This window comes from Artibeus jamaicensis, unplaced genomic scaffold (genome assembly GCF_021234435.1).
Source record: "Artibeus jamaicensis isolate MK-2021 breed Jamaican fruit bat unplaced genomic scaffold, CSHL_Jam_final scaffold_916, whole genome shotgun sequence".
In the NCBI taxonomy this organism is placed as follows: Eukaryota; Metazoa; Chordata; class Mammalia; order Chiroptera; family Phyllostomidae; genus Artibeus; species Artibeus jamaicensis.
The window spans coordinates 66,636,544-66,655,882 of record NW_026522059.1 but is presented as its reverse complement, the minus strand read 5'-3'; the positions used below and the strand labels follow the sequence as shown (position 1 = coordinate 66,655,882).

The window sequence follows — 19,339 nt, the reverse complement described above, 5'->3', positions numbered from 1 at the left end:
GTCCGGGGAGGGGGCCGGGAGGACCCGGTGGCGGGGAGGTGAGGGCGGACGTGCAGTTCCGGCGCACGGGGCGGGCGGGGCGGGCGGGGACAGTGCCCTTTGGTTGCGCTCGCTGCGCTGGACTCACTTCTCCCGTGGCCGCGCCCGGGTCCTTGGGCTGCACAGGCTCCGAGCTCCGGGTCTTGCGGGGCTGCGGGCTCCGACGCTCACCCTCCCTCCCCGGCGCTGAGTCCAGTGGCGGCGCCCACTGTGCGGCCCCGGGCCCCGCGCCTTTCCACCCCGGCTCATTGTGACTGGTATTCCTGGCAACGAGCCTAGTGGACCCCACCCGCACTGGGGTCTCAGCCTCTAGAGCCACCCTCTTTGTCCCCACCTCAGCTGGGAAGCTCCTTCCGGAGCTGTGACCTTGGGACTACAGGGATGCGTTCCCGGAGTCTGGATGCTGAGAGCCCGGCGCCCCCCGCTGGCCGGCTGCGGAAGGAAACCCAGGAAGGCCCAGGGGTGATGGACACCCACGTGTCAGGGATGTGAATACAGAGCTCTGCATGGCAGCCCTAGCAAACGCACTGAGCATTATTAGGGGTTCCTACCACCCTCCCGCCTTACTACTGAAGCGGCCAGAGACAGCACTAATTCCGCGTCCAACAAGCAGATGAAGTTACCTGCCCTTGGTAAATTGCTTTTCAGACTTTTAACTATGTAGTAGTTTCTAAAGGTGCGTTAGCTAGAAACATTTAAACGTTCTATAATTAAATCTACTGAGTTTTTAAGAGAAGTTGAAGAACTGAAATATTGTTACCCAGTTTCAAGTTTAATCAGAACAGGAATGGAAAGATAAGTGGGAAAATGTCACTAGAAAAAAATGAAACTTATGCATTTTAAATATTTTATGTTCCACGAAGCTCCCAAATGTGGCAGCAAGAAATAGTACAATTTAATAAGAAGGAAAGTCCACCTGGTCTTAGAGCACCGATTCTCAGCTGGAGGCAATTTTGCCCCACAAAGAATGTGGATAATGTCTGGAGACATTTGGTTGTCACATCTAGGGGGGTGTGTGCTGCTGGTCCAGGGTGCTGCTGAACACCCAGCAATGCACAGGACAGTCCTTCAAACAAAGTATTCAATCCAAAATCAAGACATCAAGATCAAAATCCCATTTAAGAATATTGTTCTATAAGGATGCCTTTGTAAAAAGTCTGAAAAAAGTTACCTATGTGTCAGCTCACATATGAGCCTTAGGACGGTGCATTTCCCAGGGTATACCCTCAGGCATCTTTTGTTGGTTGAATTCAATAGAAAAGCATAAAATGGCACCTCTGCATCTTAAGATTGCCATGTGTTTGTGCACACTTCCCATGCTGGCCTTCCTTCTGGAATCATCACAATTTCCTTAATTTAGTAGTAACTTCATCACATGATGAAACTTCTCTTTTGCTTATAAATTACCACCATGCATAGGGAATTTTTTACTCCCTTTTAGAAACAAGATCAACTGAGCTCTTTTCCATGCAAGGAAAAATGTGGGCATTAGAAGTAAATGTTTCCTCCTGATCAAGGAAAAGAGTCAGGATTTGCCAATGTCATACCTGAGAGGCAAAACAACCTTTCCCTCCCCAACTTAGGTTCTTCTGGATCCACTGTCAGTGAGTCCCTGCTTAGTAAGACAGTGAATAAACAGTGGCCCATGCTGTGAAGGACCAATAGAACAGAACCAAGACTACCAACCGCAGGGGAACCTTGTAGCCTGGTCTTGTTAGCAGAAGGCTCACCCTTTGGGGTTCAGGTTATGGACACTCTCCTCCAGCAGGAAGAAGATAAATGTACTTCTACTTACAGATTTTTTTATCCTCTAAATATGTTTACTTATTTATATTTTGTATGTATATATATATGTATACACATATACATATAGAGGCATAGGTATGCCTATATACATATACACACACATGCATACATACTGGTATAGCACTGTGTGTCTGTCATTTCTTTTTAAGCCCTATAATAGGGGTTCATGTTCTAACCCTGTGCCGTAGTAGCCTGCATCATCCACAGAGTGTGGAGTCATTGTTGGCCAAGGAGCACAAGAGACCCGAGCCACGTTTTGCAGGTTGCTTGTGCCCTTGGCTCTGCTATCTGTTCCTTCTTCCCTATGGCACTGATATCACCATTTACCATGTACTCATGCCCAGTGTGCTGGGCACCAAAGTCATGCCTGATAAGCCCTTCCCTCTGGGCGTGACTGCCATGTTTCCTGCAATTTCTCTAGAGTAATATGTAGAAGTCACCCTTTTCTATGTCTTCTTCTCCTTGATATTTCTAAGTAGTTCCTTGACTTTGTTCTATTTGTTCATACTCTACACATAAACACCTTTGAAAAATATGAAATCCTCTCAATAAGAGGGTTTTAAAGTCACTTGTGTGTACTTCTAAAGTTATATATCAAAGTTATATATATAAAGTTATATATTTATATACAGAATGCTTTTGCCCAACTAAGAACTCTACTCTCTTAGTAAGTTGCAGACTTTCTTTTTGACATCTTGTGGTTATTTTCAAACTCCTCTGGAACATGGTCCCCCTCTGGGGGCTTAATCAATGTTTCATATCAATTAAGTTTCTCTGCACAAGAGGCTTAGTACACCTTATCATCTTGAAAACAAGCTCTTTGTTAGAGAAAACAAATTAAAAGGAAGAAATTAGACCTCCTCTGATTAAATATTAAAATACTTGTTTAAATTTTTAAAAATTATAATAGGCATGCAGTTAATGTAATTAAGTTATGAGGTGAGCCACAAAATAACATTCCCACCACCCAAAATAAACCCTGAGTTTTATTTCTGGTAAATTCACTGTTTGAGTGAAATGTTTTTTTTACCCCCTAAGTAATTCTCAACTATATATGATAAATAAGCTCTAGGTAGTATTTACAAGTGCACAAGTACATATGTGGCATATAGTCTGTGTTGTTTGTGGAGGTCAGGAATTTACCTGAATTGGCTATCTGGTTGGTTGGGGTGGGGAGGAATGTGTTAGTTGAAAATACTTATTGAATTTTCAAAGTCATTCTACTTTGCATATCTCTGGCCATGACAAGACTTTGAGTTAGGAAGACTTATCTGTATTACCTGTGATCAATTACTGTGGGATCTTCAGACGCAAAGCTGAGTACATTGAGAGCAAAAGTCACAAGTGACAAAACTGAGGAAAAAGTACCCAAGTTCAAGGTCAGGGATAAACTGCCAATTACTGCCACCAGAGTCTAGTGTCATAGGCTCATTGCCAACCTGCCTCTTCGATTTGCAAGTAGAAGCACAGGTGCTAAAGGAGATAAATTTCTGGGTAGAGGATGTCTTTTATAGATTTTTAAAGCCTGAGTCTTCTATCCTAAGTTAAATGTATTTTTAAAATTTAAATTTGTAAATGGCAGGATTTGGGTCTATATTAAGCTATTCTCTTCTACCATCCACAGTCTCTTTACAGAGAAGCCTAGGTGGTAGCAGTAGAAACCCCTGGGATCGCTGCTCCAAGAACTCTTGGGATGTCCGCTTCTGACTTTCCTGGGTGGGGAGAGAGCTTATACCAGCTCATAGTCTTAGAGTGCCACTCGGCACTTTAGGATCCTCATTGATTTATCTATCCATCCGTCATCCATCCATCCTTTCCTTCCTTCCTTCATCCATCTGTCCATCTATCTGCACATTCCTCCTTCAATTCAACAAATACTTTTTGAGCACTGACTAGGTTTCAGATGCTATGTTAGGTACTGGAGCCTAACAAGACAGGTGGAGGGTAGAGTCCTTACCTTCTTAAAGCCATCTGACCCTCATTGCTCACTTCTCTCTCTCACACACACATCAACTCACATCACAGGTAGAATTTAAAAGTATTATTCTTATTTCTAAAATTGGTTTCCAGTGCAATAACCCAATTTTATCTCTTCACTGAAGAGTAGCCTCTTTATGACTAACTTTTTACCTGCACACTTCTTGCTTAGTTAGATCTTAGTTCTTCCCAGGATGGGCCCTGCTTTCTGCCTCCTGTTTGGCTTGCACAATCTCCCTATCTAGACAAGCCCTCTCCTTGCACCCTGATCACTCCACGTGTCCTAGTGTCTGCCTCAAGTATCCCATCAAGCCATTCACACCCGAGAGCAGAAGTGTGAATTCTATGAGTCAAGGTTGCATAGTTTTCAAACACTGCATTTCTAATATACTTTAATGGGAGTTAAGTGTCCTTGGAGGAAAGAAGCCCCTTGAACAAATGTGTTAGGAACCATTCAAATTTTAAATGAGTTCAGTGAGTATGATAGAAATTTATAGACATGTTGAAACAGAGAATATGAACATTTAATAACCAAAATATTTTTGTTGAGCTCCTAGGCCCCTCCTCTACCTGGGGAAAATTTAAAAACAAGGGAGCATCTGATTGTTTACTGCTCAGAGTCAAGTCTCATGGCTAAAATTAGCTCTTAAATCACTGGATTTTATGCTGCTGCATTCAGGGGTCCCTTGTGACCACACTCTTAGAGTCCTTAGACTCGCTGTCTCCCCTGCTGATTACCTGTGATTATTACCTGGTCAAGTTGTCAGCTGGCTGCCACTAAGCACCTTCAAATTCAAACAAATTTATTAGCTCCCAGTCTTCCCCCGATCCTGGATTTTATGCCTGGTCTTTGTGTCTGTGTGTGTGCAATGGGATTGAGTCATCTCCAAAAGTATAAACTCATCTCTCAGGTTGATGTGTTTGTCTCACACAGGATTCCGATTCTTTGATGTGCCCAGAGAAGCCTCAAGTTAATTTCATGGCAGGAGACCTGCCATAGTTATGATGATTATAACTTTCTACTTTGTGCAGGGCACCAAAGTTCTGCCCAGTCAACAATGAAGTCATTAAAACAGAAGTCACACCTGTCATCTCACCTCTATTCTAGGTTTATTTTCTGGGTGTTTTGTCCACTGTACATGTGCTCAGGTAAGGTGTTGACTCTGGGCAGAACCTTCCTCAGGAAGATCTTCCAGTCTTCCCTGGGCCACCCCTCTAACATTGTGCTGGTTTCTGGTTTGGGCACATTATATGGGACAAGTCATTGGCTTATTTTTAAATGACAAGCACAGAAAGGAGTCCATTAGGAAAGCTTGTTATAGTAACTCCTACAGTATTATCTAAATTGACAACATGAGGGTTTATGATGTTATTAACAGATACATAAGGAAAGAAAATATCTTAGGTATTGAATGAACCATTATAACTTTTCTCAGTTGAAGTACAATCAATGTACAAAAGATCCTTGTTCACTCCTACTGAGTTTATGATCTGCTAGAGTAACTAGTCTAAGAGTTTTGTATTAATTTACTTAACTCGTTTAATACTTAAAACAACCCTCTGGACAGGTAATACATCCTTCTTATTCACAGATGGGGAAACTGAGACATGGGGAAATGAATACGCCTGAGGATGCACATTTAATGAATGTGCATGAGAGTTGAGCCCAGGGTTCTGAACAGGGGCTGTAGAACATTTCTTTCTCATGCATTTAAGTTTTAGTTTAATAATTACTATCATTGAATCTCTCAGAACTCATTTTTGACTATTAAAATTCTTCAAAATATGTAACAATACCTTACCACCTTTTCTTTGTAGATAGATATAATGGCTAAGTATTTGAGAAGAGTAGATAAGGTATTCAGGAATAGAACAACAAACCCCATAGCTCTAAAACTAACAGCAATAAAACAGCATGACTTTTTATTTCAGGCATTTTTGTAGTTATTGTGCTGCCATCTAGTGACCCAAATAAAAATAACTTGCAAACATGGTCTTGCAGTCTCACTTGCTTTTTAAATCCTTTTTTTTTTATTGTGTCAAAAAGTTTATTCTTTTTTTTTTAATTTTTTTATTGATTATGCTGTTACAGTTGTTCTATTCCCCCTTTATTCCCCCCCCCCCTACCCCTCATCCCCACCATTACCCCCCTTTAGTTTATGACCATGTGTCTCAAGTCCTTTAGATTCTATATTTCCCATGCTATTCTTGCCCCCCCATCTATTTTCTATCTACTGTCTATGCTACTTATTTTCTGTACCTTCTCCCCCCTTCTCCTCCTCCCACTCCCCTGTTGCTAACCCTCCTTGAGATCTTCATTTCTATCTTTAAGTGCTGCCTTAGGTTAGTTTTTAAAAATAATTAAATTTGCATATATTAAATATGAAAAAATGTATCATTCTTTTTTCTTACCATTCTCACTTACTCTTCCTCTGCTACAATAATAAAATATGCTCATTCTAGAATTCCTCTTTTATACCAAATAAACAGATAATAGAAGAGAAACTGACATATAATTAATTTTTCTATGTGTAGTTTTGAGCCATATGAATTTCTTTTAGATAAATTTTATTTCTTTCCATTTTTACTTGAATAATAGGCATAATGATTTTTCACACGCATTCCAGCTTGTTTAGAGTTAATTCCAACTATTTAGTTAGATAAGGAATCACAGGTAGACCCTGAAACCTGCAGTCTTACATGTTCTGCATAGAACACATTCTGATCATCTGCACAAACACAAAGAATTTTGGATAAGTGGTCCTGGAGAGTCACTTATCACTTCATAAATATATCATCTCCCCATTAAAAGTTGCACCCTGGAAACTAGCAGTGCTCAAATTCAACAAATTGTTAATTCTGATGGCCTACTCACAGACTTCTAAGGATATAATCATCTAAATATTATGACACAGTTCCAATTAGTTTCTGTCCTATGTTGAAATTTAAAAATACCTGCAGTGATTCTACTCTGCAGAACAGAAGGTGACCGATGCAGACACCTGGTCATCCCAGAAGCTCCTAGCCTCAATTTCCTGGGCGCTGTGTGCATCTGAAATACCATTGTTTGGAAGCCTGCACACAACCAGGAAAATTGCCCCCACTGAATGAGGACAAAGTGTGGCCTCAGCATTTGAATGGATACTTTATATAATATATAGCATGTAGTATATAATATACAGCATAAGAATACTGTATTCCAAAGGACTCAGCAGTTTGAGCCCAGGAAGTAGTTGGGAAGAAGTTTTGACAGTTGTGGGCATTTAGTAATGACCCACACTAATGGGGGATAATGTTTTACTGGAAAGCTAATGCCTGAACCTAAAGAAATCATTTTCCAAAAAGAACTAAACTAAGATGAGCAAAACCAGTAAGTTTCAATCATGTCAAGCAATATTTTGTTCAAGAAGGTATTTGTCCTGGGTTCATCATTTACTCACTGAATATTTATTGAATGTGTACTAAGTCCAAGGCACAGTACTAGAGAATAAGGGGAATGTCAGTGTCCAGACTCATATCTATACCTGATGGAGCTCATGGACCAGGGAGATGGCTACCCTGAACAGATTTTTCTCTTAAAACTATTCTAGCCTGTGGAGCCTGCACAATTGAACCTTTCTGGCTGACACTATGTTTGTGTCTTACATGGGGTATATGCTGGACATATAGCACTCCAGCATGACTATGAAAAGACTACTTGAAAGAGAATCAGCTGTGTATCACCACCAATTAATGAAAGCATCACACCTCCTAATTTCAAGAGATTTAATTAACACATCCAGTTCTCACCGACCAATCTATTTTAGTTTCACCAAAAAGATGATCTATTAAATTACTTTCAACTCCCAGGACTCTTGTCACCTGACTTCCAGCCTCACAGGACTCTCCTGACCCAATGCCACTTCATTCTGCAGAGTAACAAGTTGCTGCTGTTTTTTAAAGTAAGTTAGCATACCAGCCAGTGAGGTGATGAAACACATATCAAAGCCACTAACCGCGATGTTAGACTTCATGTCTAAAGACAGTAAATGTTCTGAAGGTTGAAGTGGATGGTCTTTTGATGTGTTTGGACCAGGGTTATTCCCTGTCCTTCCAGAGCACCTGTGATATGAATCTCAAATCCTAAACCGGCTTTCAGGATGGAGACTACTGTGCACTCTCAGATTCATGGCCACATGTCCCATTTTTTGTCTGCAACTTCCTTGGAAGGCTTCCACCAACTGCCTTCACTGGTCTGAGGGGGAGGTGTCATCCAATTCAACTCAGACTTTGGGTTCATTATTGTCACCTCTCAGTTATCAACACAGATGTACAAAGTTTGCCATTCTTAGTTTTACTCTGCCTTGTCATGTGCTATCTCTTTTTATTTAAAAAATCACAACACTGAACTCTGCATTCAAGTCTTTATTAGTTTAGATGATCAGCCCATTTGCCTTACTATGAGTTCAGGCGTTCACTCTTGCATGCACCAGGAATTATTAACTCCACTCTCAGATTAGAAAGATAGCAGAGGAAGTTTTATTTTAATAAGCATGCAAAAATCAAAGTAGTAAAGTTAAAAATAAATGGCCCTCCTTCAGGTAAAAGAAAATATTAGGATAAAGTCAACCATACTTATGAAGAAAAAATTCAAACACCAGATCATATTTTTTTCTTAAACCCCTGGTCAGATGTATTTTCCTTTCACTGATAATCAAAACCAGGTCATTTTTACAGGATCTAGAATTTTAATACATCGTGGACCTCTTGTTGGTTTTATTTGTGTTAAGACATTTATCATCTCAATCCTTGGTGTCCATAATCAGTTATATTTGCTTATGGTTAATTGTCAGATGATTTCCATACACCTCTATACCTACATATAGCATTATTCACAATTTCATTAATATCTACAATGCACAATATGAAAATAGTGAAATTGAAGTTTTGTGAAATTTGTGATGAAAGAAAAATGGTGCCCAACAGCCCTTTTTCTGTATCTCTACTCTGTTTCATCTTCTTTGAAACCTTACTGTGAATGCTACGTTTATAAGAAAGGTGATTATTACAAATGCCAGATGTTTTCTTATTCAACCCTGTCATCAGTAACTTTGGTTTTTTGGTGATTGCATCTCTTTCATTCATTGCTCAATGTGGAAACTGAAATACACTTGGAGTAAAGAGCACCGAAAGTAGGCCAGGAACCAAGCTCTCCAGGGCAGGTTTCCCTTCCTGTGAGGGCTCATTTGAAGGAGGATCTCACCACCCTGCCCTTGATGGGCTGTGGGGGGCGCCAGTTCCCCACCAAGGGAACCGGGGGCTCGTTCTCAGCACTGGACAGGAGGCTGCGCAGCTTGGCCATCTACAAGGGGCAAGAGAAGGTGGTCAGGTCCACATTGGACCAAGTGGACATAAGTGTGTGAGACAGAGTTATGAACTGATAGTTTTTAAATAAGACAAGCAACCCACAATACATGCTCCCCTTGTTCAGTACAGAGTTACCAGAAGACCCATTCCTGGTGATATAGACCTTTTATTTTTATGTAAAAAGACTTTTTTAAATACAGGACTGCCATGCCCTCCTGAATTGCCCTGCCATGCCCTCCAGCCTTTCCTCCTGAATTCTGAAACAATTCTTTTCATCTGACTGTTCAATGTGGAGTATATACCTCATATAGGAGGGCGGACAGTGTTGGTGCAAATAATACATGTAAGTAAATGGCATTCACTGGTTATGTTTTAAAGGGCAGTAAGAAATGACAGTCATGCCACATTTTAAATTTGCAGATGATAGATGATCTTAAGGGAAAAGAATTTAGGAAATTCTTACCAGTAATGCTATATTTCTGCATAAAAACACTTTCAGCTTTTCTCCTTAAGATAATTTCATTTCTCTTTTAAAATATTTATACCGGTGAACCTAATGGTTAAACCTGGTTTGATGATAAAAATGACCATGTGTATATGAGTCCACAAGTCGTAGAAATAAAGAAGCATCTGTGTTAGGGACAGGGACTCTGGGAACTGAATTGACTATTAGACATTACCTACTGAGGTTCCAGTCTGTGTGCTGTCCACCTGCTTTAATCTGCTCTTCTCCATTTCCCTGCCCACTCCTTTTCTCCAAGTCTTTTCTTGAGAGTTTCTTTAATATATGTTACCAGGGCATTCTTTAGATGAATAGTAAGAAGGGAGGACTGAACAGAGAAGTCAAAGGAACTAGAAGCAGACAGACCAGAGGTAGAATCTCCATCTCTGCACTTGGTTTTATGACCATGAGCAAATTACTTACCTTCTCTGAGTTTCAGTGTACTTACCTGTAAGATTGAAGAAACAGAATACACCTCATAGAATGACAAATCTCTTTCATTGGCACCCTTCTCCCTAGGCCGGGAGTTGCCCTCCCATTTCCTAACCAGTGTTCTGTACTTGGTTGCTGCCAAATTAACAAAGACTAACTGGTTAATCAAAACCCTTAAGTGTTTCAAGAGGATAAACTTGGTCATCATTCAGCATGATAACCCCCTTGAAACAATGTGTATTATCCTGGTACCCTTAGGAAGTCAAGTTGTAGGAAGTTGAACAGGCTCACTGTAACTACCAGGGCCACTTATGAAACCTCTCATGTAGAGCTACTCTGTGAGCATCTGTGAGGCAGCTGGATACTTTCAATTTGGTATATGTTTCCATGGAGCCAGCCAGTAATGAGTCCTATGCATACCTCACCTGGTCGGAGCTCACGGTTAGAGGTTCCTTTAGCAATAGCCACACAATGCACTCCTCACAGGGTGGTGTGGTGAAGGAGCCATGATAGGTCCAGTAGTCTCTACAGGCGGGGAACAGGCAGGATGGATCAAAGTTTGTGAAGGGTGCCTCCTTGCCCTGCAGAGCAGATGGGCAGGTAAGGTAGGAAGGTGAGATAAATGGGTGCTATGAGCACTCATACCACCCTCCCCAAGGCCATCACCACAGTATTTGTCATAATATATTCAAAGGCATTAGAGAAAATGGAACTTTTAAACTAAGTGCATGTCTTTCAGATAAAGAGCGAAGGGGAAAGCATGCCTGTGTGGTCTGACTTTATCTGGGACAGTCATTGTAATATTTATTCCTTTTTAACTGTCAATAGAACTGTAATTCTATCACAACAAAAAGGAGAAACATATCTAAAACACAAAAGAAATAAATCATATCAGTAATGCTTTTGGTCTTAATGATAAAAAACTGGCTCACATTTATATTGATACTGAATATTTACTTTCTATGGTGGTAAAAAGTACTAGTATTTGATTATAACAGTCCCAAAGATAATTAAAATAAGTCTGTTAATTAGAAGAGTCTGTGGTTAAAGTGAAAAATATATAGGTGCTGCCCAAGAGAGAAAGGGCAACCTCAAGAGCCAAACATGTTACCTCTACAAATGTATATGTCCATGTGCTGTAGGTATATGTGCATGTTTGTACATATGGTATGTATGCATGTGTGTGCCTCTAGTATGTAGTGTGTGTGTGCAATATAGTGTGTATTAATGTGGTATGCACATGTATGTGGTGTGTGTGCATATACTGGTGGATGACCACTTTCATCCACTTTACTGTGAAAGTAATTATCTGACAGACTGACAGTGAGCATTAAATAAGCTTATGCATGTGAAATTGCTTTAAAAACTATAAGCACACAAATATAATGTCATGTATTTTTATATATGTGCTTAGCATATTCATCAAACTTAGTAACACACTTTAGATGAAAGAAATACACTTGAAATGTAAAAAGAAAAAATTAACAGACCTTGCTTTCTGACCTTAGAGGAAAAGTGAATATTTTTTTACCTTTGTTTTAATTTTATCCAGTGCATCAAGAATCAGCTGGAATTCGCCCTTCTCACGTCCTATCTGTAAGAAAATAGAAAAACACTAATTACATTTTTTCCTTCTCTATAATTTGGTATTCTCTTAAAAACCAGTTTTGGTCCATCTATCTGCAGCCAGTGTTTTATAAGCAAAAACATAAGTTTACATCTCTCCCTAAATTTTAGAGTACATATTTGCTGAACTAAACTTGGACTCCAAGCCTCTAAAGTACAGAACCACAAAATTACATGTTGATCTGCTTCTATGTCCTTTACCTTCTCTTCAAAGTCATTCAATTTTTTAAAAAAATAGAATTACAACTAGGATGGACTCAAGGTATCTACAATTAAACTCACTGTCTTTTCACTCAGATCTACTCCACTTCCTGTTGTGTTGAATTGAAGCAGGGAAATGACCCAGTGAATTAAGAATGTAAGACAGATTAAGTCATTTGAAAAGAAAGAAGGTAGATTTTTCACTCCTAGTTTACAATCTAGATTATGTTACCACTAAATTCTTGTGTTGATGATACTAAGTCCTCTCAAACCAATGCTGGCTCAACAACACACATATTCCCTGTGCTGTCTCAGCTGGGACCATGAGGTCAGTGGCCACACTAAACCACAGGAATGTGCAGCCAGGCCCTGGGTATCACAGCATCCCCAACAACTCCTTTGTTGGTTCATACCTATCTCCAGGGCAATGGGTATGAATAGTGGGAAAGAATAATGGGTCCTGCCCTCATCAACACCACAGTGAGTACCTTCAAAAACTTGACCTTGGCCCACCCTACCCACATGCACTCTATGGATCTACAACTTGAGAAATAAAACAAAAGGTACATTTTTAAGAGAAAGCAAACATTTTGAGCTGATCTTAACAGACATACCTTAATTAGTTAAATGAATACTGAAATTCACTTTTCTCCCCTTTAAACAAAAGGAGGGAGTGAAACTCATGCTATCCTAAGCTTGGGTAAGGAAGTCAATTTGAGAATAAATAACATATCAATTTTTACCTCACCTTCAGAAAAATGCCAACCACAGCTGTTCCATCGGGTTGCTTCAGAGCTTCTGCAAACGTATTGTACTTTGGATTCCAGTGAACCAAATGCAGCTGGAAACACAGAATGCATGTTGTAAGGTAAATTCCTAGTGGGAGGAAGCAAGCATCAAACTATTCACAAAAAACTCAATAATTATTCAGTCTAAGGTTGCCAAATGCTTTCATAGATGGTGACAAAATTCTAAATATTAACATGCAATATTTTAGTGATATTTTAATGGTTTCAAATATATATAAAATTAGGGTAAATAGATTTAGGACTTTGTAATAAACAATGAATAAAAATTGAACTTTTAACCCAAAGACTTGTTTTAGTTTTGCATAGCATTACTTTTTTTTCTGAACCAGTGAAACACAGAGCTACAAAACAGGAATCTGCTAACATCCTAAAGTCACAATTCATTAAGAAGCAGGGGAGGAAAAAAGAGGGACATGAGCATTTTTATATCTACTTCCTTTTCGCAGCCAATGATAACCAAATCCCAATTTAGAATGTAGGCACCAGTTAAATTAGTCAGAGGCCCATATTGAGCTATATAGAATGGCAAGAAAATACAATAGTTCATAGCAATTAAAACTATTCTGTTCAAAGTCAAAGTGTGAGATAACTCCATGCACAGAGGTCAAACTGCAAACCTTGGACACATTTGTAAGAAACATACAAAGCTGTTCAACAATAGAGGAAGATGTTTAGAGACATTCACCATAGTTAATCTGTCCTGCCTCTGGCTCTACAGATGAGCTGTGGAGAAATGGGATTTCCACGGGGAACTATTTAGGGTCTTCCAGAGTTGGCTTAACCAACAATTCAGCTGTCTAAGAAAGTGTGCATAGTGCTCCTAAATTCCTATGCTGACTGGAGCCCGCCTGAGGAAAGAGTAGAGTGAGAAAAATGGCATGATGCTCACCCCCTGGGCACTTGTAATCTCTTAAAGACTTGGCTTTATGGAGAGAACATGCAGGAGGTTATAGTCTTAATTCCTTGGAATTTGTTGCCTTAAGCTGAGCTACAAATCATGCTTTTTTAAATGGGTTAACTGAGACAAAGGGTAGTATTTCCTCATATTAACTTTTGTGTGTATCTAAATGTGTGAATAAATATGTGTATGTATAATCACATACACAGTTATGCACACTCTTCTTTAAGAGACAAGAAAATGAGCACTAGTCAAAATTACTGAATGCTATTTTTAAAGCACTACATTCCTTAAAAAGAAAGGCAGCTTAGGGTACTGGACAAGAGAATAAATTCAGATGCCTGTATGCATAAGGCAGAGCCCTAGGTCTAGCACTCCTTGGCTAGGTGACTTGTCTGTGCCTCGCTTTTTTCATTTATAACCTGTTTTGTAGAGTTGCTGAGAGGATCATACAAGTTAATTCTTGTAAGCACTTAGTAAGTGTTAGTTACCTTTATCTTTTCAGTCTCTTTGGGGCCCCGGTCTTTTATTTTTCTATTTGCCTGCTATTCAAGTTCTTAAAATAACCTCAAAAGCCTTCCCCCATGGTGCTGATGGCCCTGTCCTCCCTTAACTGTCTAGCCTAGAATGTTGGGCAGCTTTGGCTCCTGCTGCAATGATTACAGCTCCTTTCACAACTACAGGCTTGATGCAGAAGTGGTGGATGCAGCTTCATGGCTTTTACATTCCTCACTGTGTGAGCCCCAAAGTAAGTGACAGCTGTGCCTCCTACCTCTGCTGCATACTTGACTCCATCCACAGTGTGCTCAGAGCCGTGATCATCAGAGGAACCCCAGTGCAGGTGGAACTGGCGGAGCCGGTAGGGTCCACTGAGAGGACCACCCCTCAGCACTGTGATTCAGAGAAGATGGTTCAACAGTGAACTCACCCCCCTTCCTGATCCCCACTTTAAACATGTGCTCTGATGGACAAGGCATGATGGGCATATGGGTGGGCCACACATTGGCCCCTTTCTCACAAAAGAAAGTTTGGGGATACCTCAAAGTCAGTGGTCTCTCCCTTATGTCTTATTTGTTTGCTCATTTTATTATTTTAAAATGTCAATTTAACATTATGAAAATAAAAGTAATATAACAAATGAACAGTAAAGATATAGAAAACTAAATCGTGGGTTGGTCACATGGTGCAGTGGGAAGATGTGACTCACATTTGAGAGCCTGACAGATTAGGTTCCAGATGTTGTCCACACCTCGATAGTTGTGTGCCCTGAGGCAGGTTGCTAAATTTCTATGAACCTGTTTTTATATCTCCATGAAGATGATAATAATACTAACCTTTCTGAGCTGCTCTGAAGATTAAATGAGATTAAGGACTTTAACTGTTCATCACAGTGCCCAGCATGGCAAGCACTGAGAAAATGTAAATTCTTTCTCTGCACCTTGTGTCCAACTAACTATACTTTGTTTTAAGATTCCAAGGAAGAGCTTTCGCCCATGTCTAATTTAAACTATGTCTGTTTGGATAAGATGAAATGGGAAAGTCAAAAGTTTCCCAGGAAATCAATCAGTGTGGACAGCTAAACTAAATAATTCTTGGTAGCATGAATTGGAACTTGTTGTCTGGATACCTCAAACCTGTCACTTAATTTGGTATCATGTCACTCAGCTTGGGGAGTGATTTAGAGGTTGAAATATTTCTTAAATGATGTTGGAAACTATCCAGAAACCTTAAAAATCAAGATTTAGCAGTATAAGCTGGATCAAAATAGAATTCAGTTCTAGAAAGAACTTATTACCTATCAGTGCTGAGGTGACCGACCCACTGAAACCACAGTATACATACTTCTGAAACAATAAATTGTGGCTCAAATGAGCTTATTCACGTAGAAATGAGTGGCTTGATTTATTGCATTTTCTTGTCCAACCAATAGGAACAGTCATTATCTCATGAGTCCAATTTATTAGAATTAACTACATGATTTTTGCTTACCACAATGGCATTTCCATGTGGTCCAACTTAATAGATACTGTTTAATTTTGATGTTTATCCTTCAAAATGGAACTTGATTTACATAGAGAAGGGAGAAAAAAGTAACAGATAGCAATATGACATTATTGCTTAAGAAAATACAAATTTCTATGATATTCCTGACTTAGAATTATGACTATTATTCTTTATGACATCATTTAGAATATTCATTTATGTACATCAATAAGAATAATTTAAGCTTTTTTACAAACATTATAAGATGTTATAAGATATATTAGTGTACATCAAGCACAAAAATATTCAAGGAATATTCTTACCTTATGTACAGAGAAATAATGCATTTCTAATTAATGTGTTTTTATTTCCCTGATTTGCTTAATAGTATAGGTAAAATAAAGAGTTTCTTGTAAACATGTGAGTTTTCATTTTTCCACAAACACAAAAAGAAATTGTCAAATACTTCAAAAACACTCACCAAAAAGATTAATTAGATAAGCCCTGATAAAGCATTGAGGATAAGTCTTCTTGCCCTTATTTAATTAATACAATGGCCCTGTTCCCTCCCCAGATTGGCCCCCACTACACACCAGGGGAAGTATGACCCACTTTGTTTCTTTGTTATGTCCCCTGCTTTGTAGAATGGAATCTCTGCCAAACTTGGGAAGAAGTCTTGAGTGTGGGCCATCAGAGCATGGAGAACACTCAGCACTCACCTCAGCTCAGTGCCACTACCTCCTTACCCATCTCCATCTCAGGGGTGCAAGCAACTTTTACCCTGGGCATAAGCCATGCTGCAGCAGCAAAATGCCATGGGGGGCACATCCCTTTTCAGTGCACACATGTACTTCTTCAAAACCAGAGCAAAGCCAAAATATTGTCTCCACTTTCAGAGATGAAATATCCCCTCTCCCCACTAACTCTGTGACTGTGCGATAAGTTACATTTGCCTGTACTGATGTTGAAACCTCCATGTACTCAATCTGAGGGTCATACTTACTTGAACGATCGAAAGTATCATCAAACACAACCCTGCAGGTTTTCCCATTGTTGAGGATGGTCTTGCAAGAGCCAGGGTCATAAGAAACTGACCATGGCAGCAGAGAAGGGTCATACTTAATGTCCTTAGTATGCAGCTCGATGGGTGACTGATTATCTCCCTTGGCATTTGGGTAAAGCTCATGCCAGTGGTCAGGACCTATGACATCAAGTTGAGGGGATTTATTAATTCAGTAGCACAATCCAAAATCATTTGCTAGTTGATTAAACCTGCAGTGAGTATACAAGTTTTTGGATTTCAGATGGGGCAACCCAAGGTTTGGAGTGTGAGACAAGTGTGTTACTAGTATACCTGAAGACTCTAACTCCTTGCCTTCCCTCTGCTTGCTCAAGAATACAGTCTCAAAAAGCTTCTTTTTGAAATGGACTTCACCCCTACTTTGACCAAATCCATCTTCTGTCATCCAGCTGAAAGAAAAGTACTGACCACAGGTGGTTTTCAGAGCATTACCTTGTGGCAGATGGGTATTATCCTATGTGGGCATTATCTCTGCTGCAGGCAGAGAAGGGGCTCCTACACCTGCACCAGACTCGGAGAGGTGAGGGCCCCTCCAATGCCAGGAATTTTAGGGACACTCAGAACTGGACCTGTGATGATTGACTTCTCAGAGGATGTGTGCTCTTGTCAGTTACCCAGCCTCTGTGAGCCTAGTTCTCTCTTAAAGTAATAGCAACTCTACACTAGGGAGAACTTCCAAGACAAAAGGAAGGAAGGGTCTGCGGCTTTGGCACTGGGTAAGTGTGCTGTGAAAGTCCAATCCAAACCCTTCCCCCACGGTGTTTTCTGTAGTTGTCCACTCTCTGTGCAATGCAGTGCGCCTCAGGCACGTCGGGGACTCACCATTGTGGCTGGCGTAGCCCCACTCCTTGGCCATGATCGTCCTCTTGCCGGGCGGCTCCTGCCTGCTCTGCGGAGTCCCCGCACGAGCAGCGCCTTTTATACAAGTCTCCACACCCCCTCATGGCCTTATTAGGTTAGTGTGGGGGCAGGAGGCTAAACTGGTTGGAGTGATATTCTGGAGGCGGTGTCGGGGAGGCCATTGAATGACAAAGGCTAGACAGCTGTCTGGTGGGGTGGGTGGAGGTCCCGAATGCCACTTCCCTCCTGACTCGTCCCCTGGATCTGTGATGCCTTTTGCCTGGTCCCCCATGTCCCCCGTTGCATTACTTTTTGGGGAGGGACAGAGTGTCATCGCCATGCTTAGCCTTCACTTAAGACCCCCGGGGGCGCTGAGGGCTACCCTGGAAGTAGCTGCGCGTTCCCCCTACCCTGTGAAGCCTGCTGGAAGGAATAGGCTTGCCTGGCGGGTGCGAGCCTCCCGTGCAGGCGACTTGGAAAGTTCTAGGAACACTGATGGGAGGGAGGGTTGGTAGGGCAGGTCCCCAACTCTGTTATCCTTGGAGTCTGAGGACAGAGGCCTGTCCTGGAGCTGCAGCAGGTGGCGTTCCTGCTCAGACTCAGGATCCTCTTGGCCAGGACACGGGCGGGGCCGGGAACCCGGTGAATTCAGAGCAGGAGCCTGCAGCTGTGACCCCCACTCCCTGAGCAGCTCCTCTGCTCACAAAGTCATAATATTCTGCAATGTGAACGGCTAGGACATAAAGCGAGTCTGTGGTGTAAAACGAATGACCTCACTCTCCAAGACATATTGAAAAATTGGGAGAAAAATCTAAGTGGAAGGTTTTCAGATTGCTTTGATTTTTTTCCCTCCATCTCCCAAGTTATTAATTCATTAATTCAATCGTTCATTCATTCATTCATTTATTTGTTTATTTATTTATTTATTTATTTATTTATTTATTTATTTTAATGTGATGAACCAGGCGAAAGGAGAGAGCTGGCCGATGCACAGCTGCATGCCAGAAATGTATTTTCAAAGAAGTCAGTGTAGTAGCTATTTATATGCTAAATTTCTTCTTGGTTGTAAACCACCAATAATTTTAAAAAGACAGCAAGAAAAAACAAACAATGTCAGTGCTTTCTTGAACAAGGTTGCAGTCTACATATCCTTATTTACTCTGACTTTTATTGATGTTGATATTTTGTATTTGGGAATTACAAAGGTTGAAAAGGAATTCTCTCATCATGGTACAAGCTAGCTCATCTCCAAGGCATGTGGAATGATTGAGCACACTCATAACCTGGACACCAGGGGAGTCACACCCCAGGGTATTTTTGTGATGCGGGTTATTTGATCCACACAATAGTTGTGTGGAATCAAGAACTAGATAGTTTGGAAAATTCAGGCAAACACAGCAAAGCAAATGTCCTTAGACTCTGAGCCCTCAAATGTCAGGGTTGGAATAGAAAGTCTGTTCAGTTGGCCTGTCCAGGCCCATTTTCTGCTTTTGCTGTGATAATGTGATGTGCAGTCTGTGTTTGATAAACATGTTTTATATTTCTTACTGAGGGTATAATTATGTGTATCAGCAAAATATGATCCTGTTCCAACTCATTAAATTGTTATACTCTTTCTTTTTCTGATATGTATGGTTAAAATATAATTTCATGTTATTTAATATAGATAAAGAGTTTAATAAATTTTTTTCTTTCTTTTTTTAATATTAAATTTTATTTAGTTACTTTTCAAGTACATTTTTTTGAGTTTAATAAATTTTTATACCAAGAAGAGCCAATAACCTAGGAATTTATCACAG

At 40.4% G+C, this 19,339-nt stretch overlaps 1 protein-coding gene and 1 long non-coding RNA gene across 2 annotated transcripts; one reads left to right on the top strand and one right to left on the bottom strand.

Moving 5' to 3' along the window:
• The first annotated feature begins 2 nt into the window (after positions 1–2).
• On the top strand, positions 3–14,367 carry LOC128626750 (uncharacterized). Its single transcript, XR_008390798.1, has 3 exons — positions 3–671; positions 12,684–12,797; positions 14,320–14,367. It is a non-coding gene; the product is annotated as an uncharacterized LOC128626750 (long non-coding RNA).
• On the bottom strand, positions 8,984–17,577 carry CA3 (carbonic anhydrase 3). Its single transcript, XM_037137053.2, has 7 exons — positions 17,523–17,577; positions 16,623–16,820; positions 14,409–14,527; positions 12,678–12,770; positions 11,634–11,696; positions 10,528–10,683; positions 8,984–9,163 (listed from the first exon to the last, which is right to left on the bottom strand). Exons 1-7 carry the CDS (start codon positions 17,554–17,556, stop codon positions 9,044–9,046), a joined length of 783 nt encoding a protein of 260 aa, XP_036992948.1. The 5' UTR covers positions 17,557–17,577; the 3' UTR covers positions 8,984–9,043.
• Between the last annotated feature and the right edge of the window lie 1,762 nt (positions 17,578–19,339).